We start from the raw sequence: 19,392 nt of genomic DNA, 5'->3' as shown, positions 1-19,392 counted from the left end.
TATATAAATACAAATTAAAACAAACTTTTGACACAAGCTTCAAGAAATATAATAATATCGAATCTAAAACCAAATACTTCTCACAAAAGATAACTGAGACAGCTGAAGAAATCCTTGGATACAAAAGGAAAATAAATAAACCATGGATAACCAAAAATATATTGGACCTATGCGACGAAAGAAGATATTTGAAATCTCATATTAATAGCAGTGATAATAGAGAACAGTATAAAAATATTACTGTGATTATTAAAAAAAAGAAATCAAACATGCTAAAAACTTGTGGATATTAGATGAATGCAAAAATATAGAAAAGGACTTAAATAAAAATAATTCTAAAAGTGCTTTTTAAATTATCAATAAGTTAACCAAAAACCTTTTACTGCAATCAATTGGAGCATAGAAGATGAAACTCCTATTACGGATAACCAGAAAATAGTTTGATAGATGGAAATGTTATGCAACCAAGCTTTTTCAAAAGGACCCTCAACTGACTGACGATATTTTGGACAGAATTTTGCCAGAAGGTTCGGAGGAAGAAGATTACCCGATATTAAAAGAAGTCATTGCTCAGTTAGCTCCTCAAAAATAGGAAAATAACCGGGAATTGATGGTGTTACAATGGAACTGATACACGAAGGAAGTGACATCATCATTGACACCTTGCTAAATTTATTCCAGGATGTATGGAACACAGAGACTTGACCTTCTGATTGGCAGACTTCTGTCCTTGTACCTATTCCTAAAAAGGGAAACAGCAATAAATGAAGCAACTACAGAATAATAAGCCTTATTAGTCATCCAAGCAAAATCCTGTTAAAAATACTATTGTCAAGAATTGAAAAGAAAATAGAAAGCAGACTATCAGATGAACAAGCAGATTTCCGAAAGTCCAGAAGTACAATCGACCATATTTTTACAACACACATACCAGGCAAAAAATACATAGAACATAACAAAATAATCTGTCACAACTTTTTAGACCTTCAAAAAGCTTTTGACTCAATATGGCATGAGGCATTATGGAAAATTTTAGAACATTATGGCATTGACAACAAAATCATTAGGATTATTAAATCTCTTTATTCCTCATCTGTTATGAGAATTGAAATTAAAAATTACAGCAGTGAACCGTTCCAGAACGAGGGGTAAAACAGGGATGCATCTTGTCCCCTCTTCTTTTTAATTGTTTTCTGGAATATGTCATAGATGAAGCTCTTCATGTATATGACACTGGAATAGTAGTTGGTGGACTAAGAATAAATAACTTGCGTTTTGCAGATGATATCGATCTTCTGGCAGAAAGTGAAGAAGAATTACAAGAATTACCAGTCGCGTTTTCAGAACATTAAAAAAATATGGATTATACATAAACCTACAAAAAACAAAAACAATGATAACCTCAAAATCAGACATTGAATTCTTAAAGATACAAATTGGCAATGAACAAATTGAGAATGTAAATAAGTTCACTTATCTAGGAAGTACGTTGAGTCATGATGGTCGTTCAAAAACCGACATTAAATACCGAATTGCTAAGGCAACTGTGGCCCTATAGAAGTTAAAACCATTGTGGGGAGATAACAAAATAGCAATCACAACCAGACTAAGACTAATTGACACCTTGGTGAATTCTATCCTCTTGTATGGTTGTGAGGCCTGGACGTTATTGAGGGAAGATGAGAGGAGACTCCCGTCTTTTGAAATGAAAACTTATTTTGAAATTGAAAACTGGTAAGAAGGACTTTTGAGAATTCCCTATACCACTCACGAAACCAATGGAAATGTCCGAAAACTGATTGATTCAATAGACGGGAGAAGAAGGGAAAATATTCTGACAGTCATCAGAAGAAGACAGATGAAATGATTCGGACATGTGGAGAGGGCTAATGGCATTCCAAAGCAAACACTAGAAGGAATCATTCTGGGACCAAGGGTTAGGGGCCGACCTCGATTAAAATGGACTGATAACATCAAAAAATGGACAAATTCCTCCCTTTCTCAACTGACATCAAGAACAAGAGACCAAGATGATTGGAGGAGAACAAAGAATATCACCTATCAGCCATGAATGACTCAACGGTCCATTTAGGACTACGGGAGAGAAGGAGACATAAGAAAGGAGATATGAAGGCTTGCAAGCGCTGTAGAACTATTAGTTTAATATCTCATTCATGCAACAAAATTTTATTGAAGATCATGTTAAATAGGATTGAGGCCCTATCTGTCTAAAGCAAAGGTTCTGATCCTTTGCCTTAGACCAGCAATTTTCAACTGGTGTGCCGCGAGAGGTCTTCAGGTGTGCCCCGAGATTTGTGAAAACAAATTAATTGAAAGAAATAATGTCGTAATTTGCCCATTTATTTATTAGTGTCTGGTCTTCCATCCGCACCTGAAGCTCCCTTATTTATATTTTACGAAACTTAAGGTTGGTGAATCAGTTTAAGTGTTAATTAGCTTTAATCTTTTGATAAGTGTGTTCACAAATAACTTCATTTAATTCTCTTATTTTTAAGGTAACTGGTAAGAGTTCTTTTATTGTTTTTTTTTTTCATTCAGTTAATTTTATTCAATAGTATTCCTTTAACATGGATATTATATTTTCATTTGAAAAAAATCAATAAAAATTTTTAAAAATAATTTTCAGTATTGTTTTTCTTATCAAAATATCAAAAATATAGTTTATATTTTTTTGGAGCAAAAAGTATAAGTAATTACTATTATTAATATCTTGTGTGTGTAAATCAATCAAAATTATGCCTATTTTTTGGCAGATTATCAAAAAAATTAAAATTAAAAGAATATATTTTTTAGTGTGCAGCAGAATTTTGATAATTAGTCTAGGTGTGCCATATTATGAAAAAGTTAAAAATCACTGCCTTAGACAGATCATAAAAAATGTATAGAATTTAGACTTCCTCTGGTAATGTGCTTTTTAGACTACTCTAAAGCTTTTTTCTCTGTTGAGCATGTGAAACCGTAGGAAGTAATGAAAAAAAAAAAAAAGTTTTCCTCAACACACTATCAGGTTGATAGCCAACTTGTACAGGAAGCAAGCCATGGTAAGAACAAGTGTTGGATTAACTGACTGGCTTCAGGTTGGAAAAGGAGTTAGGTGAGGATGTTTACTTTTCCCTACTTGTTTATAATAAATTTAGTTTAATCCTTTATCCAAGTGTGAGCAAACAAAGTTTGCGCCTGAAAGTATCTTCAGGACTGGGGTAAGGTGGTACAACACCTGGAAACTCGTTGCAAAGGTGGAGCAAGCTAACATCACTCCTATCTCAGTATCTCCTAAATGCAAAACACATCTCCTTGCGGATATGTATATGTATAATGTTATGCATTAAGGGAAGGGCCACTGCCCAGACTAGTTTTGACCTTTATTGAGGTCTCTTCAGTGGGAGCAAGGCCCAAGTGGAGATACCAGGCAGAAGCATTAGCAAGGTCATCTCTACCTATAGGAGTTGCCAAACAGTGTACCACCTTTTTATGGGAGATACTGAGATAGGAGTGATGTTAACTTGCTCCACCTTTGCAACGAGTTGCCCGGTGTTGTATCACCTTACCCCAGTCCTGAAGATACTTTCAGGTGCAAACTTTGTTTGTTCACACTTGGATAAAGGATTAAACTAAATTTATTATAGTCTAACCAAGTGAAAAATAAACTTTCAACATCTTTCTCTAAATCCAGAGTAATTTAATAAAAAGGTGGCACACCGTTTGGCAACTCCTAAAGCATACAACAATACTACATGATGCGGCCTGGTATGGCACATCACCGAGCATTGGAGTGACCATACGGCATCTGTGGATGCCGTATGGATGACCAGTGAATAAATATATAATGATGATGGACTGAATTTGATGAATAGTTGAACTCTATAAGACCTGTGCTTAATGGATTTGGAGCAAGGTGTTTCACGAAAGAATTACACTGGTATCTAAAAGCTAAGGACAAACTACATTTTTACCTGTATATGAAAAACTTTTCATGACTACAGCCAAATGTGGACAAATTCATTGCCAGCATACTAATATATTATATTTTGCAAAAAATGTGTTATAAATTTCATACAAATTGAATTGCAATATGTTTTTCATAAAATTTTTAAAAATTTCCTAAGGACATAGTTTTTCTCTTCCTTTCCAATAATGGCCTGTTACAGGCTTTTCCCATCTTTTCAAAGGCTGTCCTCTATACTTTCTCCCTTGAGGTCTTTATCTCTGTATCTCTCTCTCTTTGGGGAGTCTTCTTTCACTCATTCTTTCTGTATGTTGACTCCATCTCACTCTGTAAAGATTGATCTAGTCTAAAACAGATATCACCTCAAGTTCCTTTAAGATATTGCTATTTCTTTTAAAGTCTAGTCTATTATATCTAGCTGTTGAATCATTTCAGAGCTTAGTATTTTTCTATCTGCAATCAAATATCTAGGCTACCACTTATCTTATGAAAGAGAGAAAGACATGCAACATAAAATAACCTTCTAGTCAGCCTGGCTGGCCGAGTGGTTAGTGTATCTGCTCTCCAGTCAAGAGGCTGCGGGTTCGAATCCCGCCATGGGCATCGATGATTGTGATTGTCTGTGGGAATACTAGTGATGGTGGTCGGCGGTAGATGGCGTTGGTGAGCAGATGTAGAGTAGATGCCCTCCCTCGATGAGTCTTTGGACTCCCTGGAGGTGACAAATAATAAATAATAATTATTAAATTTTAATTGAATATCTGATTGATAGTTTTTGTAATTCCTATATAATTGGTTATTTTATGTTGCATGTCTTTCTCTCTTTCATAAGATAAGTGGTAGCCTAGATATTTGATTGTATTAACCTGTTATATAATATCATCATTGATGCAAATTTTGCTTCTAATTGGGTCTCAGCCTTTAAATGCCATGACTTTGGTTTTGGAAGTGGAGATTTCCATATTGTTTTTTTTGCTATTTCATTTAATGAAAAGCCTGCTCACTGTAATGAATCTTCATTATTTTCAATTAGAACCTAATTGTCGGCGAATAAAATTGTGATTCTATGATTCTATTCTGTGATTCAGATTTTTGTGTGGCTATCTTTTATTTTAATTTGGTTATTGTTATATATATTGAAAATTGCTTTAATTGGTTAGGAAGGTTGTCATCTCTTAAAATTTCTAGTAGCTTATTCTGATTAGCTTTATCAAAATCCTTTTTATAATCAATGAATAATATATGGGTCTCTAAATTGAAGTCTTTTCTTTTTTTCTATCAGGAGCTTGAGAGTGAAAAAGGTGTCAGTGCAGGATTTGCCTTTATGGAAACCGTTTTGTTCCTCTCGAAAAATATTTTCATAATATTTTTGCTATAATCCTAAATGGTAATTGGCTATTTAGAATCTTATTCAGGAATTTTAGTATTTTGTATCCGAAGTTGTCTCCAAAGAATTTGAAAAGTTCCATATTGTTACCATCTTCTCCTGGGCTTCTTATGGTTCTTGCATTGTTTAAGTGTTGACTCTAAATCTTCAAGGGTAAAAGTGTCTGTTGAATTATTTGCAGATAATGATTCTGAGAGTGCATTGTCAGCAATTGTCCATAGTTCTTTTTAGTATTCAAGCCAGTATTCTTCATGTGTCTTATAAATTTATGTTTTTGTTTGAGATTTGTTAATATTGTTTTCTAAATTGGTAACGAAATTGTTCCATTGAACTATTTTTTATGTGTTTCTCTTTTAGCTATTGTTGTGTTGTGTTATATTAAATTTCATTCTCTATTTTGTTTGTGCTTAACCATTTTTTATAGGCCTTCCTTTTTTCATCTATAATTTTCTTGATTTCTGGGTCCCAGTTATGGAGACCTTTTTTTTTTTTCTTTTTCATTGTTTTTTCATTCTCAAGATTTCTCAGGTTGAATCTCCTAAAATAGTGCAGAGATGATTCCACTCTTCATTACTAGATTCATCTGAGGGTGGTTGCTGTAATTTCTTATTTATTTTTTGCTGATGTAGTTTTCTTTTATTGGAGTCAGATAATGAGCTGACTTTGAACCTACGTTCTCGGTTGTCTAATGGATACTGGTACTTTATTCATCTTTGGGAGAAACTGTATTGATGTCGCATAAATAATGATCTGATTCAATTTCAAAACCTTGCAAGACTCTAACAACAAGAATGAATCTACTTATTTTATTATTAGCTATTGTATATAGTCTATAATAGATTTCTATCGTCTTGCTGACCATGTGAATTTATGAATGTCTTTGTTTTTGAACATTTTGAACATTGTATTCATTATTCTTAGATTATTATAGATAGAGAAATTGATTAATTTCTATTTTTTTACTAATTTTTCATATCGCCTACATGAACATTTAAATCATCCAGCAGTAGTAACGTGTCATTTTTGTTTATTTTCTCCATTATATTTTGGAGTTGGTTAAACTTTCTTCATGCTCAGTGGTTGAGTGAGGGCGAACTCTTAGTAAATTTCTGGAACACATTCCATCATTTTGAAATACTGCCCAGTGCCTGGATACAGTGTTATGTGAGATTCCAAACTCTCTGGTAATTTCAGTAATTTGGTGACTCCAATAATTTTTCTCTACTTGAGGTTTACAACTTTATCCTTCACAAAAAGAGCTTCTTTCAAACACAGTTTGCTTAGTGCAGTCTTTTGTCTTTTATCCTGTTGAGTGCTACCACATGACTCCTTTGTGCATGATTCAAAAATTTGAATGTGTACCCACTATCTACTTGAAATCTTCAGTTATACAAATTGTCACAAGCTGATTGATTTGAATTTTTGGTTGTAATCTTCAGAAACAGTATTTGTTCTTAGGTTTTCGACATTATTGTAGGTAGTTGAATGGATTTGCAATTTTAAGTTAATGCTATTCAGAAGTCAAGTAATAACTGTAGCGAAAGCAGAATATTTCTTGGATTCTGAGAAGAGATAATATAGCTAATATGCATTATGCTAAGAATGCTGAAGGTGATAGAATTATTATCTTGTCTAGGGATTTGGATATTATCAAAGCTGAGCAGGAGCTGTTTATTTTTGTTTTGTTGTTGTGGTGAGAATTAAGACAGCATTGTGTTAAAAACTGAAGTCAATAATATGGTTTACCCCCCCCCCCCTCAAATGAAGAGTCATTTGGATATTAGTATATAAGGTTTTAGAGGTAGATATTTCAAAAATATTTTCATTCATATCATCCAGGGTTTACCAAATAAGAATGAAGAGTACATATGCTATCATTGAAGCTATAAATTGGTTTTTCTATCATTTCGAGGTCTTTGTTTTACCTTCATAGAGAGCAATCTGAAATAACAAGTCCCATGGTACATCAAGATTAGTTACAGAGTTTGAGGGTAAATATCCATCTATCATCATACATATGGAATGGAAGGGAGCTGGAAAGTTCTGATAAACACCTAGAACAAAAATTATATTAAAGCAACTGATATAACTACAAGAAAGAACATACGAGGGTGTGCTGAAAAGTTGTGATAATCACCATGAAGGAATTGAGGTAGAACCATGTAACTTACACATTATTCTTCATATTCCCTATGAAGTGTTATACACTTGTTACAATGCTGCTGCATCATTTGCAATCCTCTGAGAAAAAAAAAGTCTTTCCCTTGTTGCACAAACCAGTCCTCAGCTGCAGATATGACTTCATCATCTGTGGTAGATTTTGTTCCTTTCAAGTGTTTCTTTAAATTTGGGAATAGGAAATAGTCAGATGGGACTATGTCTGGTGAATAGGGTGGGTGAGGCAGACATTGAAAGCCCAAGTTGCGTATTGTCTGTTGGGTTTCATGAGAAGTGTGAGCAGGTTCAAAAGCAACACACTTCTGCTGTTTCCCGCAGCATTTTTCCTTCAGTACCTCCTTAAATTACTTGAGAGCTGTTGAATAAACTGCTGCTGTAACAGTGTCATCTTTTTTTGAGGTACTTGGTAAGGATTACACCATTCATATCCCAAAAGACAATGGCAAGAACCTTGCCTGCTGACTTTTGATTTCGGAACTTCTTTGACTGTGAAGAACCTTTGTGTCTCCACTCCATTGACTGTTGTTTGGTCTCTGGGTCACAGTGATGAAGCCTTATTTCAGCAAAAATTTGCACCTGATTTCTCAAAATGGCCTTAAATCCCTTGAGATGACAGCAAATATTCTCTCTTTTGATCAACATTCAAACATTTGGGGACCCACTTTGCTAAGAGCTTCTGCATGTCCAGAAGTTGGTGGATAATGACACCAACTCATTCCCTGGATATTCCCAGAGTCTCTGCAATGTTTTTGGCTGGTATTTGTCTATCATCAAGGATCATGACATGCACTGCATCAATGTTTTCAGGTGTGATGACTGTGAAAGGTCTTCCTGACCTGAGAGCACCTGTTGTCTCAGGATGCCCATTTTAAGTTTTGCCACCCAACTGGCAACTCTTGAATATGCTGGGGCACAGTCCCATAAAGTTTTGCCCCATGTTTGGTAAATCTCAGTTACAGACTTCTCTTGCAGCACAAAAAACTTGATGACGACCTGCACCTCTGTGTCTTCGAATTTCTTCAAAACCTCTGACATTTCTTTTTACATATCCTAAAAGAAAAAGAACAAATTATTACAATTTGATGAAACATGGGGGTTAAAGAGTTTTAAGATATGTTCTTTCTTGTGTTTATATCAGTTGCTTTAATATCATTTTTGTTTTTTATGTTTATCAGAACTTTCCAGCTCCTCCCCCCAACCATAATGTGCATCCAAAATGAAAACGTTGACAATGTAATTGAAAGGCTGTTATGCTTATTGTGATTAAGAGTCCTTACGATATCAAGAGCAGCTATATGACCATGAAAGTGAGAGCAAGATGAGATATTAAGAGTAACCATGTTAGTTTCTACAAAATTTTCTATTGCATTTTGCTTTTGCATTCTTTGAAAAAATAGATCAGGGGTGGCCACAGTGTGGCTTGCAAGCGGCTCAAGTCCATGCGTCATGTGGTTCTTCATGCTCTACCAGGAAAAAGTAAACAAAAAGAGAAGAGGAGATAACAAAAAAGAGGAACAAATAAAAAAAAAAGAGAAAAGAGGGAGAGAAATACTAAAAGTTACTAAAAATTACTGCAATAAAAAAGTTTAATTTGAAACACATTAAATGAAGTTTACTTTGAACAATTAGAATACTTTTAAAGTCAAAACACAACAATTTTACTTACTTATTTACTAGTAGAGTAAATAAGTAACTAAAAAATGTAACCATTTTCTTAGTAAGCTCCTTAAAATTAGGTGTGTAATTAGTCAAAGTAGTTCTTACAAGCTCGTTCAAATGTTCATCATTTAAAACAGATCTATGTTTAGATTTAATAAATTTAAGAGTCAAATATGGTCAAATATTCCACAGAAGTATGTGGTTTACTTTGTTGTTTCACAAAAAAAAAAAAAAAAAAAAAAAAACACTCCTCTTCCTACTCTGGCCTAAAAATTCTGTGTTCCTCTTCATGTTTACATTTTTCACATAGCATTTCTAAGCACTTCAAAAAGAGTTCAACGATAACAAGCACTGTCAATGGACTCTTGCAACAATATGTTGAACGATACCAATAGATGAGCTCCGGAAGTTTAACTAACGTGTTGTGGCAGGTAGGCATTGCTTCTGCATCCCCACATCCCACCTCGCCAAGCACACTCACTTACTCCTTTACCATCGCATCGGTCAAAGGTTACGGTTCTTTTAAGTCTTACTGGAATTATTTAGGCTCCAAAAGGACACAGAGTTGGCCTCCCCTGTAATAGATGCTTACATCATGAAATTCGTAAATCAACAGTAACAAATTCTTCACTATGACAATTAACCACCCAAATGGTCACAATAAAGTATATAAAAAATGTAAGCTTTATATCCATGTTATTTCAGTAATATCCAAATGTTATATTAACTTTAATGGACACTTCGCATCCACATGTAATTATCGATATGTAAACACTCAAGCCCGGTTTGGTGGATAGTTACCAAAGATACTTGAGAAAATGCTTCTACTACAGGCTTCATGAAGAAAATACATTGTTACAAGTCAGACAATTGTGTGCTGATAAATTTATTGTTACTGGAAATTTGTGGAACCACTAATCTAGTGTTCTTTTTCTCTTCAGGTAGTTTCTATAACCTGTTGTAATATTTGGTGTGCTTGTTTGAAGAAAGTACAATTCACAGGTGACCATCATGTTTAAAAAATATTCATCAGGCTAGATGTATCTGAGGAGAACATTCCTCTCAGAATTAAAAAAAAATTTTTTTTTTTTTAAGTAATTCACAGGTGACCATCATGCTTAAAAATTAAAAAATATTCATCAGGCTAGATGTATATGAGGAGAACATTTCCCTCAGAATTAAAAAAAAAAAAAAATTTTTTTTTTTTAGTGCCTCCATGACACCAGCAGAAGAATGATGTGATATGTCACCTTGTGTTGGACAAGACCTATGTTTGAACCTTGTCTTGTGGGATACTCATAAGGGCTTTTTCAGCTCGAGATAGTTAGTCAGCATGACTCACGCAGAAGTGGTGGCATTTATTTCTCCATGAAGAGCATGAACCTGGTCTGAGAACATACTCAATTAAAAGACAAAAAATACATTCATTAGGCAGGTATGGAGTGTGTGAAGTGGCTTATCACAGCAAACCAGGAACTCTATAGAGATAGCAAGTAACAATAGTATGTCCAAAGGCAGGTTACGTAAGCAAGACCAGGTTGTCTGTAGACAGGGGGATTTACTGTTAATAGTGGAATCTGTTTTGTAGAATATGTAGAATATATGTTATTCGCAGGTTTCCAGGTGGGTAAAAGTAAACTTGTATTGGAATTCATGAATAGAAATGAAAGCAGTAGTTTGATCAAACATGGGCTAATTTCCAAACTGCAGAATATATATATGTATATGTTTAAAATTATTAACTGCCTTAAGCACAGAGAAAAAATATAAGAGATTTAATAAGGTTTCACTACTAGTTTCATCGGAATTGTTGACTTCGTCAGGTGAATACAGTACCAGGGAGTACTGTACTTCTGACAACAAGAATCTCATTGGGCGAGATCCTTGTTGTCAGAAGAAGAGGAACTTCAAAAAGAACTTAGTTACCTCAAAAGCTTTTTTCTTAAATAACGGTTACTCTCCTAAAAGCATCTATAATCGTCATAGTGTATATAGTAATGAAGATAACTCAAACCCCACAGCCTACATCTCCTTACTGTATATAAGTTCTCTTTCTCCTAAACTGGTGAAAATCCTGAAGAAATTTAATGTTAAAACATATTTCTCCACCTTTCCGAAACTCCGATCTTGCCTCAGTCAACCTAAAGTAAAACACAATCTTCTTCAGTTCTTAGGAGTATACAAAATCCTTTGCAGTTGCAAACTTTATTATTATTGCCAGACAGAAAAGTCCATCTCTCTCTCCACCTAGAAGAACACCAACATGACATTTCTTACAACAAAGCCCGTGCTAGTGCCCTACAGCCACGTTTTATTCTCTGCCCATACCAGTGTTGAAGGAGGACAACATCAAATAGACTGGAACTTAATTTCAAACATCCATATATGCTGCGATGAATTAGAAAGACGTATCTTGGAATCCAAAGAAATAGCTCTCGACCCTACCTATCTAAACAGCAATCTCAGTTACAGCCTACCCGATTCACATAGTGCTGTAATCCAGTTTTGGTGTACTCGTGATATCATTCACACTCAAAGTGCTTCACGGCAGAACTAATGCTCGGACTCAATTTCAAACACAACTACTACTTGTTCTAAACTCTGTGTTTGTCTAAAGTACAATATATTTTTAAGATGTTGTTTACTTCCTGGTACTGTATTCACCTGACGAAGTTGGCATTTCCGATGATAGTAGTGAAACCTTATTAAATCTCTTATATTTTTTCTCGGTGCGTAATAATTAGTTAATAGCACAGTTAATAATTTTAAACATGTCATTAAACTGAGTCAATTACTCTGTAAATAAATAAATAAATATATATATATTTTTTTATTTATTTGTTTATTTATTTTTTAATTTTTTTTTTTAGTTCTACTCATTAGAGATTATAAATCTCTCATGCATTAGTATGATGGCTAGATATATCTAGTTTATCTAGACATAAATATGGAACATAAATTATATATTTAGTTTAAATCCTTTATCCAAGTGTAAGCAAACGAAGTTTGTGTCTGAAGTATCTTCTGGGGAAACTCGTGACAAAGGTGGACAGAGGTCTCATCACTTTCCTTAGTATCCCATAATGTAAAGCATATCTCCTTGTGGAATGTATATTGCTATGCATTATGGGAAGATTTACTACCCAGCCCAATTTCGACCTTTATTGAGGTCTCTTCAGTGGGAGCAAGACCCAGAGGTGATACCAAGGTTCAAGCAATGCAGAAGTCATATTTACCTATACAAGTTTCCAAAAGGTGTCACACCTTATTAATAACTCTGGATTAGAGAATGATGTTGGAAGTTTTTTTCACTTGATTAGACTATAAATTATATATTTAGTTTAATCCTTTATCCAAGTGTAAGCAAACAAAGTTTGTGCCTGAAGTATCTTCAGAACTGGGGCAACTCATGGCAAAGGTGGACAAACTTCACATCACTTGCCTTAGTATCCCATAATGCAAAGCACATCTTCTTGCAGACAATGTATGTATAGGTAAATACGACTTCTGCATTGCTTCAATCTTGGTATCATCTCTGGGTCTGGCTCCACTGAAGAGTCCTCAATAAAGGTCTGGGTAGTGACCCTTCCCATAATGCATAGCATTATACATGTCTGCAAGAAGATGTGCTTTGTATTATGGGATACTAAGGCAAATGATGTGAAGTTTGTCCTCCTTTGCCACGAGTTGCCTCAGTCCTGAAGATACTTCAGGGCCAAACTTTGTTTGCTTACACATGGATAAAGGATTAAACTAAATATATAATTTATAGTCTAACCAAGTGGGAAAAAACTTCGAACATAAACATGGAACATTTTCAAGCCTATTCAGACCTCCAATAATAAAGGTGGTGGTGAAGTTCATCTCTCTAAAGACAAAAGTTTTTTCTGAACAACTGTTAAATCTGTAGATCTGTCCATTGAATAATGTTCTCACATTTGAGGTGGTGTTCCTGAGAGCTCTCTAAAAAAAATACTCAAGTCTTTACTGAGAAGCCTAAATTTAGGTTGATTAATAACACATCTCTCATAAGTTTGCTTCCCTCTCACACAAATGTTCAGTTTCTGCTGCTTGCATTTTCTATAGATATTTCCATGCACACGGTTTATCAGAATTGGCATTGTTAATTCACCAGCTCTCTTAAATCTGTTAAAGATGTTGCTTCAGCTATATGTCTTCACAGGTCAACTTAAGAGAAGAGTTTTTTTTCCCTCTCTTCATTTATTCCTTTTGCTGTGTTTTTGTTTTGTATTTTTTGTCTTGTTTATGTATTTTCTACACAGGCACAATATACAGATATTCAAACCAGTGTTAACTAGTTTCTTCATTATCCTTATCCATCCATGGTACTGATGTGCTATAGGATAACAATCTCTTGTGGATGGATTATCCTTAAAAAAGAAAAAAATGCATGCCTGCAATGGAATTTGAATGCACAGCTTGTTAGTTAGAGAGTTTGAGGCTATCTGCTTGGCCAGCCAAAAGTACCACTGAAATTGGATAATAGTGCAAAAAGGTGATACGAAACAAGAATCATATTATCCCACTGGCATTCAAAAAAAAAAAAAAAAAAAAAACACTTGGAGAAGGATTTCATTAGGATTAAATTTTATTTTCTAATCTCATTGTTGCATGACTTGGTAAGCGACTGGATATCACAACTGCCATGTGGATATATGCAAGTTTCATGTTTTTGGCTCCTTCAAACTTAGTTTTCAATTTAAATAATACACACATACACACTGCTTGGAAAGAAATTGACGTACACCCTCATAGGCAAGGTGCATCATTCCATATAACAAGTCACATGCTTGTAGCCAGTATAAAGTGGTGCATTGTGATGCTCCCAAGTCAGGTGAAATGGCTAGAAGGGAACTGATGGAGTTTGAAAGAGGCATTGTGATAGGATGTCATGTTTCAGGCCTATCTGTATGGCAAATTGTTGACAAATTTGGCCATCTCAGGTCAACAATCAATCATTCCATACTGAGATGGAAGCAGGAGTCAACTGCAAGTGCTACCCATAGTGGGTGACCCACTACACTCACGTGTTGTCTTATGTGGTGCAGAGAGCATATACAGTGGAATGTGGAACCTTGTAGATCTGTGTTATGGAGCAATGAATCATTCTACACTTTCTACCGAGCAGACAGATGCTAAACATCTCTTACTAGAGTTTGCAACCCCAACTATGAAATTTGGAGGGGGCAGTTTGATGATATGGTCCTGATTTGCTTGGTTTGGTCTCAGACCTTTGTTTGTGATGCCATGAACACTGAACTCTGAGAGGTATATGAACATTCCGGACAATGCAATGCTTTCTACTTTGTGGCGCTTCTGCTGACCATTTTCAGCAAGACAGTACACAGTGTCATAAGGCTGCTGCTGTAGTAACTGAATGGCTTGTGGACATGAACATCACCTCACTTTACTGGCTTCCACAGAGCCCTAATCTCAACCCTACTGAACAGCTGTTGGATGAACTGGAGCTTTGGGCGATATTAAGGACCTCATTACATGCCTATGGGAAGAATTGTCCAAAATTCCCATTGATTTCTGTCATATGTTTGTAGAAAGTATGTCCAATAGAATTACTTCAGTCATTGCAGTGAAAGGATATCCTACATTTTATTAAGGTGGGTGCCATGGCTGTTTGTTCCTCATGCTATGGTGTCTGTTGACTTCTTTGCAAGCTGTGCATGTATATATATAGAGAGAGAGATTGGAAGCTCTAAGCTGATGACTGATTTTTATCAGATTAATACACAGGAGATTTATTCATAGTGAGATGGCATAATAATAAGTCACCAACTCTTTGAAGTTATATAAAGGTAAAGTGAACAAGGAAATAAAACATCATGCTCATTTCATGAGCAGAATGCATTGCTTTTGGATATAGACTAAATTAATTCAAAGCACTGTATAACAGGCAAAATGGATAATCTTCCATAATGTCTTATCACAATATAGAATATGATGATAGTAATTATAAATTAAATGAAATTTTAGTAATTTCTCACAATAAAACCAATAGTGTTTGTTTACATTTGAATCCGATTTTATTATTGGTACTAATTTAATTATTTTCCTATAGCAATGATTTCAGCCGAGTAGTTGCAGAGGAATATTTGAGATTCTTTGACTTTTCTGGAGAGACTTTAGACATAGCTCTAAGAAAATTCTTAAAACAGTTTTGCTTAATTGGTGAGACACAAGAGAGGGAAAGAGTCCTAGTGCATTTCTCAAAACGATTTCTTGATTGCAGTCCAGGTTCATTCAAATCCCAAGGTATGATTTAGAATTATTTTGAAAAATATTGGACTTTCAGTATTCATTTTAGAAATTATGGACATTACAACCGTGTTATAAATAACTCTTTTAATTTCTTGACGTTTCGATCTTCATATTAAGATCATCATCTGGAGCATATACAAATATACAGGACAAGCTGAGTTACATTACATACAGTAAGCTAGAGAAACAATGATTTGATCACAGGTTATTCTACTGGCATGACTTCTAGTGAAAAAAAACTAAACTAAAACTAAAAAAACACTAAAAGAAAGGAAAAACTGTCAGTAATTGGAGATTGTTACAAATGTGTATTTCTAATAAAATGTCATTTTTAAAATTTTGTTCTTTATATTTGTCATCTTGGTCATCTTTAGCCAAATGGGTAGAATATCCAAAATATGATTGTTAATATGGTATCATATTGTGTTTTGCAGCTTCTCAAGCATTATTTATTTATTTAGCATTTGGCTAAGAAGACTACATGCATATATGCCACACACACATAAAAATGGACATATAAGATAATAAAATGCATAAAAGATGTATAAAAGAATACAATAGTGTGAAGTGACACTGTAATCATATATACATATAAAAATATCCAAATAAGCATAAAATTAAAATGAATGTTTAAGTTTAACAGCCAATCAATAGCATCTCTAAAAACTGTTATAAAGTCAGTTACAAGTCCCGTGTAGGCATGATGAGGACAGTCAATCATGATATGTTGTATAATTTGGTTATCCTCACCACAGTCACAAGATGAGTTTGATCTTTTTCCCCAAGTAAACAATGAAGCTCCGCACCTACCATGGTTGGTGTGAACCCTATTTAGGGAGGTCCATATTTTTCGAGGTAGGTCAAACCCTGATGGAGGGCTGTATGAGTTAAAGACAGTGTGCTGGATTACTAGGGCTTGGGCAGTCCATTCTGTATGTCGTTCTGTTTGTTGCATCATAGTCCTCAGTGACAAGTCATTGTGCCATTATAATAGGCAGGTGTCTTGACTTAAGCTTCTGTGATGTAAAGCTGTCAATAACTGTCAGTTCTCAAGCATTTCATTTGCTTAATTTTGATTTTATAGAGCTTGATAAGACTATAATAAAGAATTTCCCAGTATAAACAACACCAAAAGAGGAAAAGATCCATTTATTAAACCTCCTAATATTTCTCTGATTTTCTTCACAGCATCTTCAGAGCACTGTTATATCTGTGACAAGCATACAGCACTGGACTACATAAATATAGAAAACAGTTCAAATTTTAGCTGAAACTGAACTAACATCTGCATATGGTACCCTCTATGGGCCAGATACCTATAGATTAATTTGGAGAAGTCAGCTATCAGGTCTCAAATGACAGTTTCCCTGATCTTTGGCAGATTAATGCAATCATAATTGTTGAGATTGGGAGAGTGCTTCATAGCTGATGCTTGTTCTAAAAATTGTCTCTAAGACCTACAATGATTTCTAAGCAGTATCAAGCACAGGCTATCCACCATATGAAAAATGACCGATCACCAGGAATTGACGGTATAAAATCTGATGAATTAAAAATGGGTGGACAAATACCCTTTAAAGCTCTAGCAGAAAGGTTTACCCGATATATACAATTAAGGAAAGTACCTACTGAATGGAAAACATCAAAGACCATAATTCTGCATAAAAAAGGTAATAAAGAAGACATCAGTAACTACAGACCTATCTGTCTATTTGGACACGCACATAAAATATTCGCCAGAATCATCCTAAACTGAATACAAACCTCCATCAATGAAAATAGCTGCAAAGAACAGGCTGGTTTCAAAAAAAGGCTTTTCAACTATAGATCACATTCAAACTATTACTCAGCTAACAGAAAGATGTAGAGAATACCAGATCCCACTTTGTCTTCTTTTTATAGATTTTAAAAAGGCATTTGACACTGTTGAGCATAACGCAGTTTTCCAAGCTTTAATAGAACAAGGCATAGAAAAAGCATACATCCAACTCATAAAAGATATCTACAAAGAAAGCACAACAAATATCACCCTTTTCAATCACCCGATTAAAATTAACTTAAGTAGAGGAGTACATCAGGGTGATGTCTTATCACCTAATCTCTTCACATCTACTCTGGACAGCATCATTCTAAAAATTGACATGAAAGATGAAATAAACATTGATGGTGAAATATTAAATATCCTATTATTCGCCGATGATGTGGTATTAATATCTCACTCACCCAAACTCCTAGAATCAGTGCTGAATAACATAAGCCAAAACTGCAAAAAATTGGATTGGAAATACACCCTGACAAAACAAGATGGATGAAAAACAAATACTGTAAAGATCATACAATCACTCTAGAATCTCACACCATCGAAAAAGTTGAAGAATACATCTACCTTGGCCAGTCCATAAAAATGAATAATGATATATCAAATGAAATAACAAGGAGAAAAAGAGCTGCTTGGATAGCCTTCAACAAAATAAAATCAACAATGACCAACCAAAACATAGATATAGACATAAGAGCCCATTTTTTCAATAGTCGCATCTTACCAGCATTAACTTATGGCAGTGAAACATGGAACACAACTTTAAAAGAAGAACAAAGCTTAATAACAACTCAATGTGCAATAGAAAGAAGAATATGCAATATAAACAAAATAGACCACGTAAGACACACAGAGATCAGGAAGAAGTCTGGACTCGCAGATATAATAAAAACAATCTACAACAGCAAAAGAAGATGGGCAGGACATCTCGCCAGAATGAGAGACAACAGATGGACAGTCAGAGTTACAAACTGGTATCCGAGCGATACCAAAAGGAAACCTGGAAGACCAGCCTTAAGGTGGGAAGACCCAATGATTAAGAAAGTTGGAAGAAAATGGAGAAGAAAAGCCCAAGACAGGAATAGCTGGACTCTTTACAGCCTGCAGTCATGGAGAAATCCTGACTGAAACCACAATGACCCACAACGAACTACTGGAGAGGAAGTTGGTAATCCACTTTCAATGGGTAGAAGGAGGAATATCATAAGTGATAGCTTGGTGAGAAGGCAATGATGCCAAACTCAGTCGAATGCTTTGGAAATATCAAGCAGCTATGAATTTCTATAAACTTTTCTACATTTTATATCTAAAGCTGGGTGAGTTTGAGTTAGGATATCTGTTGTGAAGCAAGAATTGTGTAATCCATATTGGTGATGAGTAAGCAATTTGTGAGTCTCAAAATAGTGAAGTATTTGGCTGTTGATGATTCTTTCCATTATTTTCAAGAATATTGAAGTGAGAGCAATAGTTTGATGGTTGCCTTTTATCTCCCTCTGTGAGAACAGGCTGTATAAAAGTTTGTTCCCAGCCTTTCAATAGATGCTATGAGTATAACAGGTTAAAGTGGTTGATACAAGATGGGAGTTAGTTCTGGACAACAAGCCAGGAGACTTATTGGTATCAAGGTTACTGAATATTTTTCTTGATGTCCTTCTGGCAAAATTTCAAACCAGGCATGCAGTGGATTGTGTGTGGAATAGTAGGAGGAGATTTTGCCTTAATTGTCTATACTTAAGTTGGAGAGGAAAAAAACTGATGCCAACAGGTCTGCCTTATCTTTAGCAGATATTACCATTGTATCATCAGGATGTGAGAAGTGGAAACAAGGAAGGGCAGTGGTTGCATCTCACACCTTGGCAGGGGACTAAAAGGCTCAAGAAGGCATTACCAATCCCAAATATGTTATAAGTTGTGCATCTTTGTACTTTAACCCCCCCCCCCCAACTGACTATGATGTCTATAGATGTCCAGCTAAATCTAGATATGATTCTGTAACACCTGTTGAATAACATGGATAATAAGTGCAATTTGGTCTCACTATTTCATCCACCTCGGTCAGTAGGTAGGTTAAAAACTTTAAATGCATTT

At 34.9% G+C, this 19,392-nt stretch overlaps 1 protein-coding gene across 6 annotated transcripts in view; it reads left to right on the top strand.

Moving 5' to 3' along the window:
- LOC150099548 (uncharacterized) overlaps positions 1 to 19,392 on the top strand; it is a 569,663-nt gene that overhangs the window by 315,653 nt on the left and 234,618 nt on the right. For all 6 annotated transcript variants that reach the window (XM_090403425.1, XM_090403424.1, XM_090403426.1 and 3 more), the window contains one exon: positions 15,286 to 15,479. In XM_090403425.1, coding sequence (XP_090259551.1) covers positions 15,286 to 15,479 — 194 coding nt within the window. The remainder of the gene's footprint in view (positions 1 to 15,285; positions 15,480 to 19,392) is intronic.

The sequence above is a fragment of the Typopeltis vanoorti genome, chromosome 14 (assembly GCF_054136105.1).
Source record: "Typopeltis vanoorti isolate ZY-2024b chromosome 14, IOZ_Tvanoo_1.0, whole genome shotgun sequence".
Classification (NCBI taxonomy): Eukaryota; Metazoa; Arthropoda; class Arachnida; order Uropygi; family Thelyphonidae; genus Typopeltis; species Typopeltis vanoorti.
The sequence above is the reverse complement of the archived record's forward strand: the minus strand, read 5'-3'. Positions and strand labels throughout refer to the sequence as shown.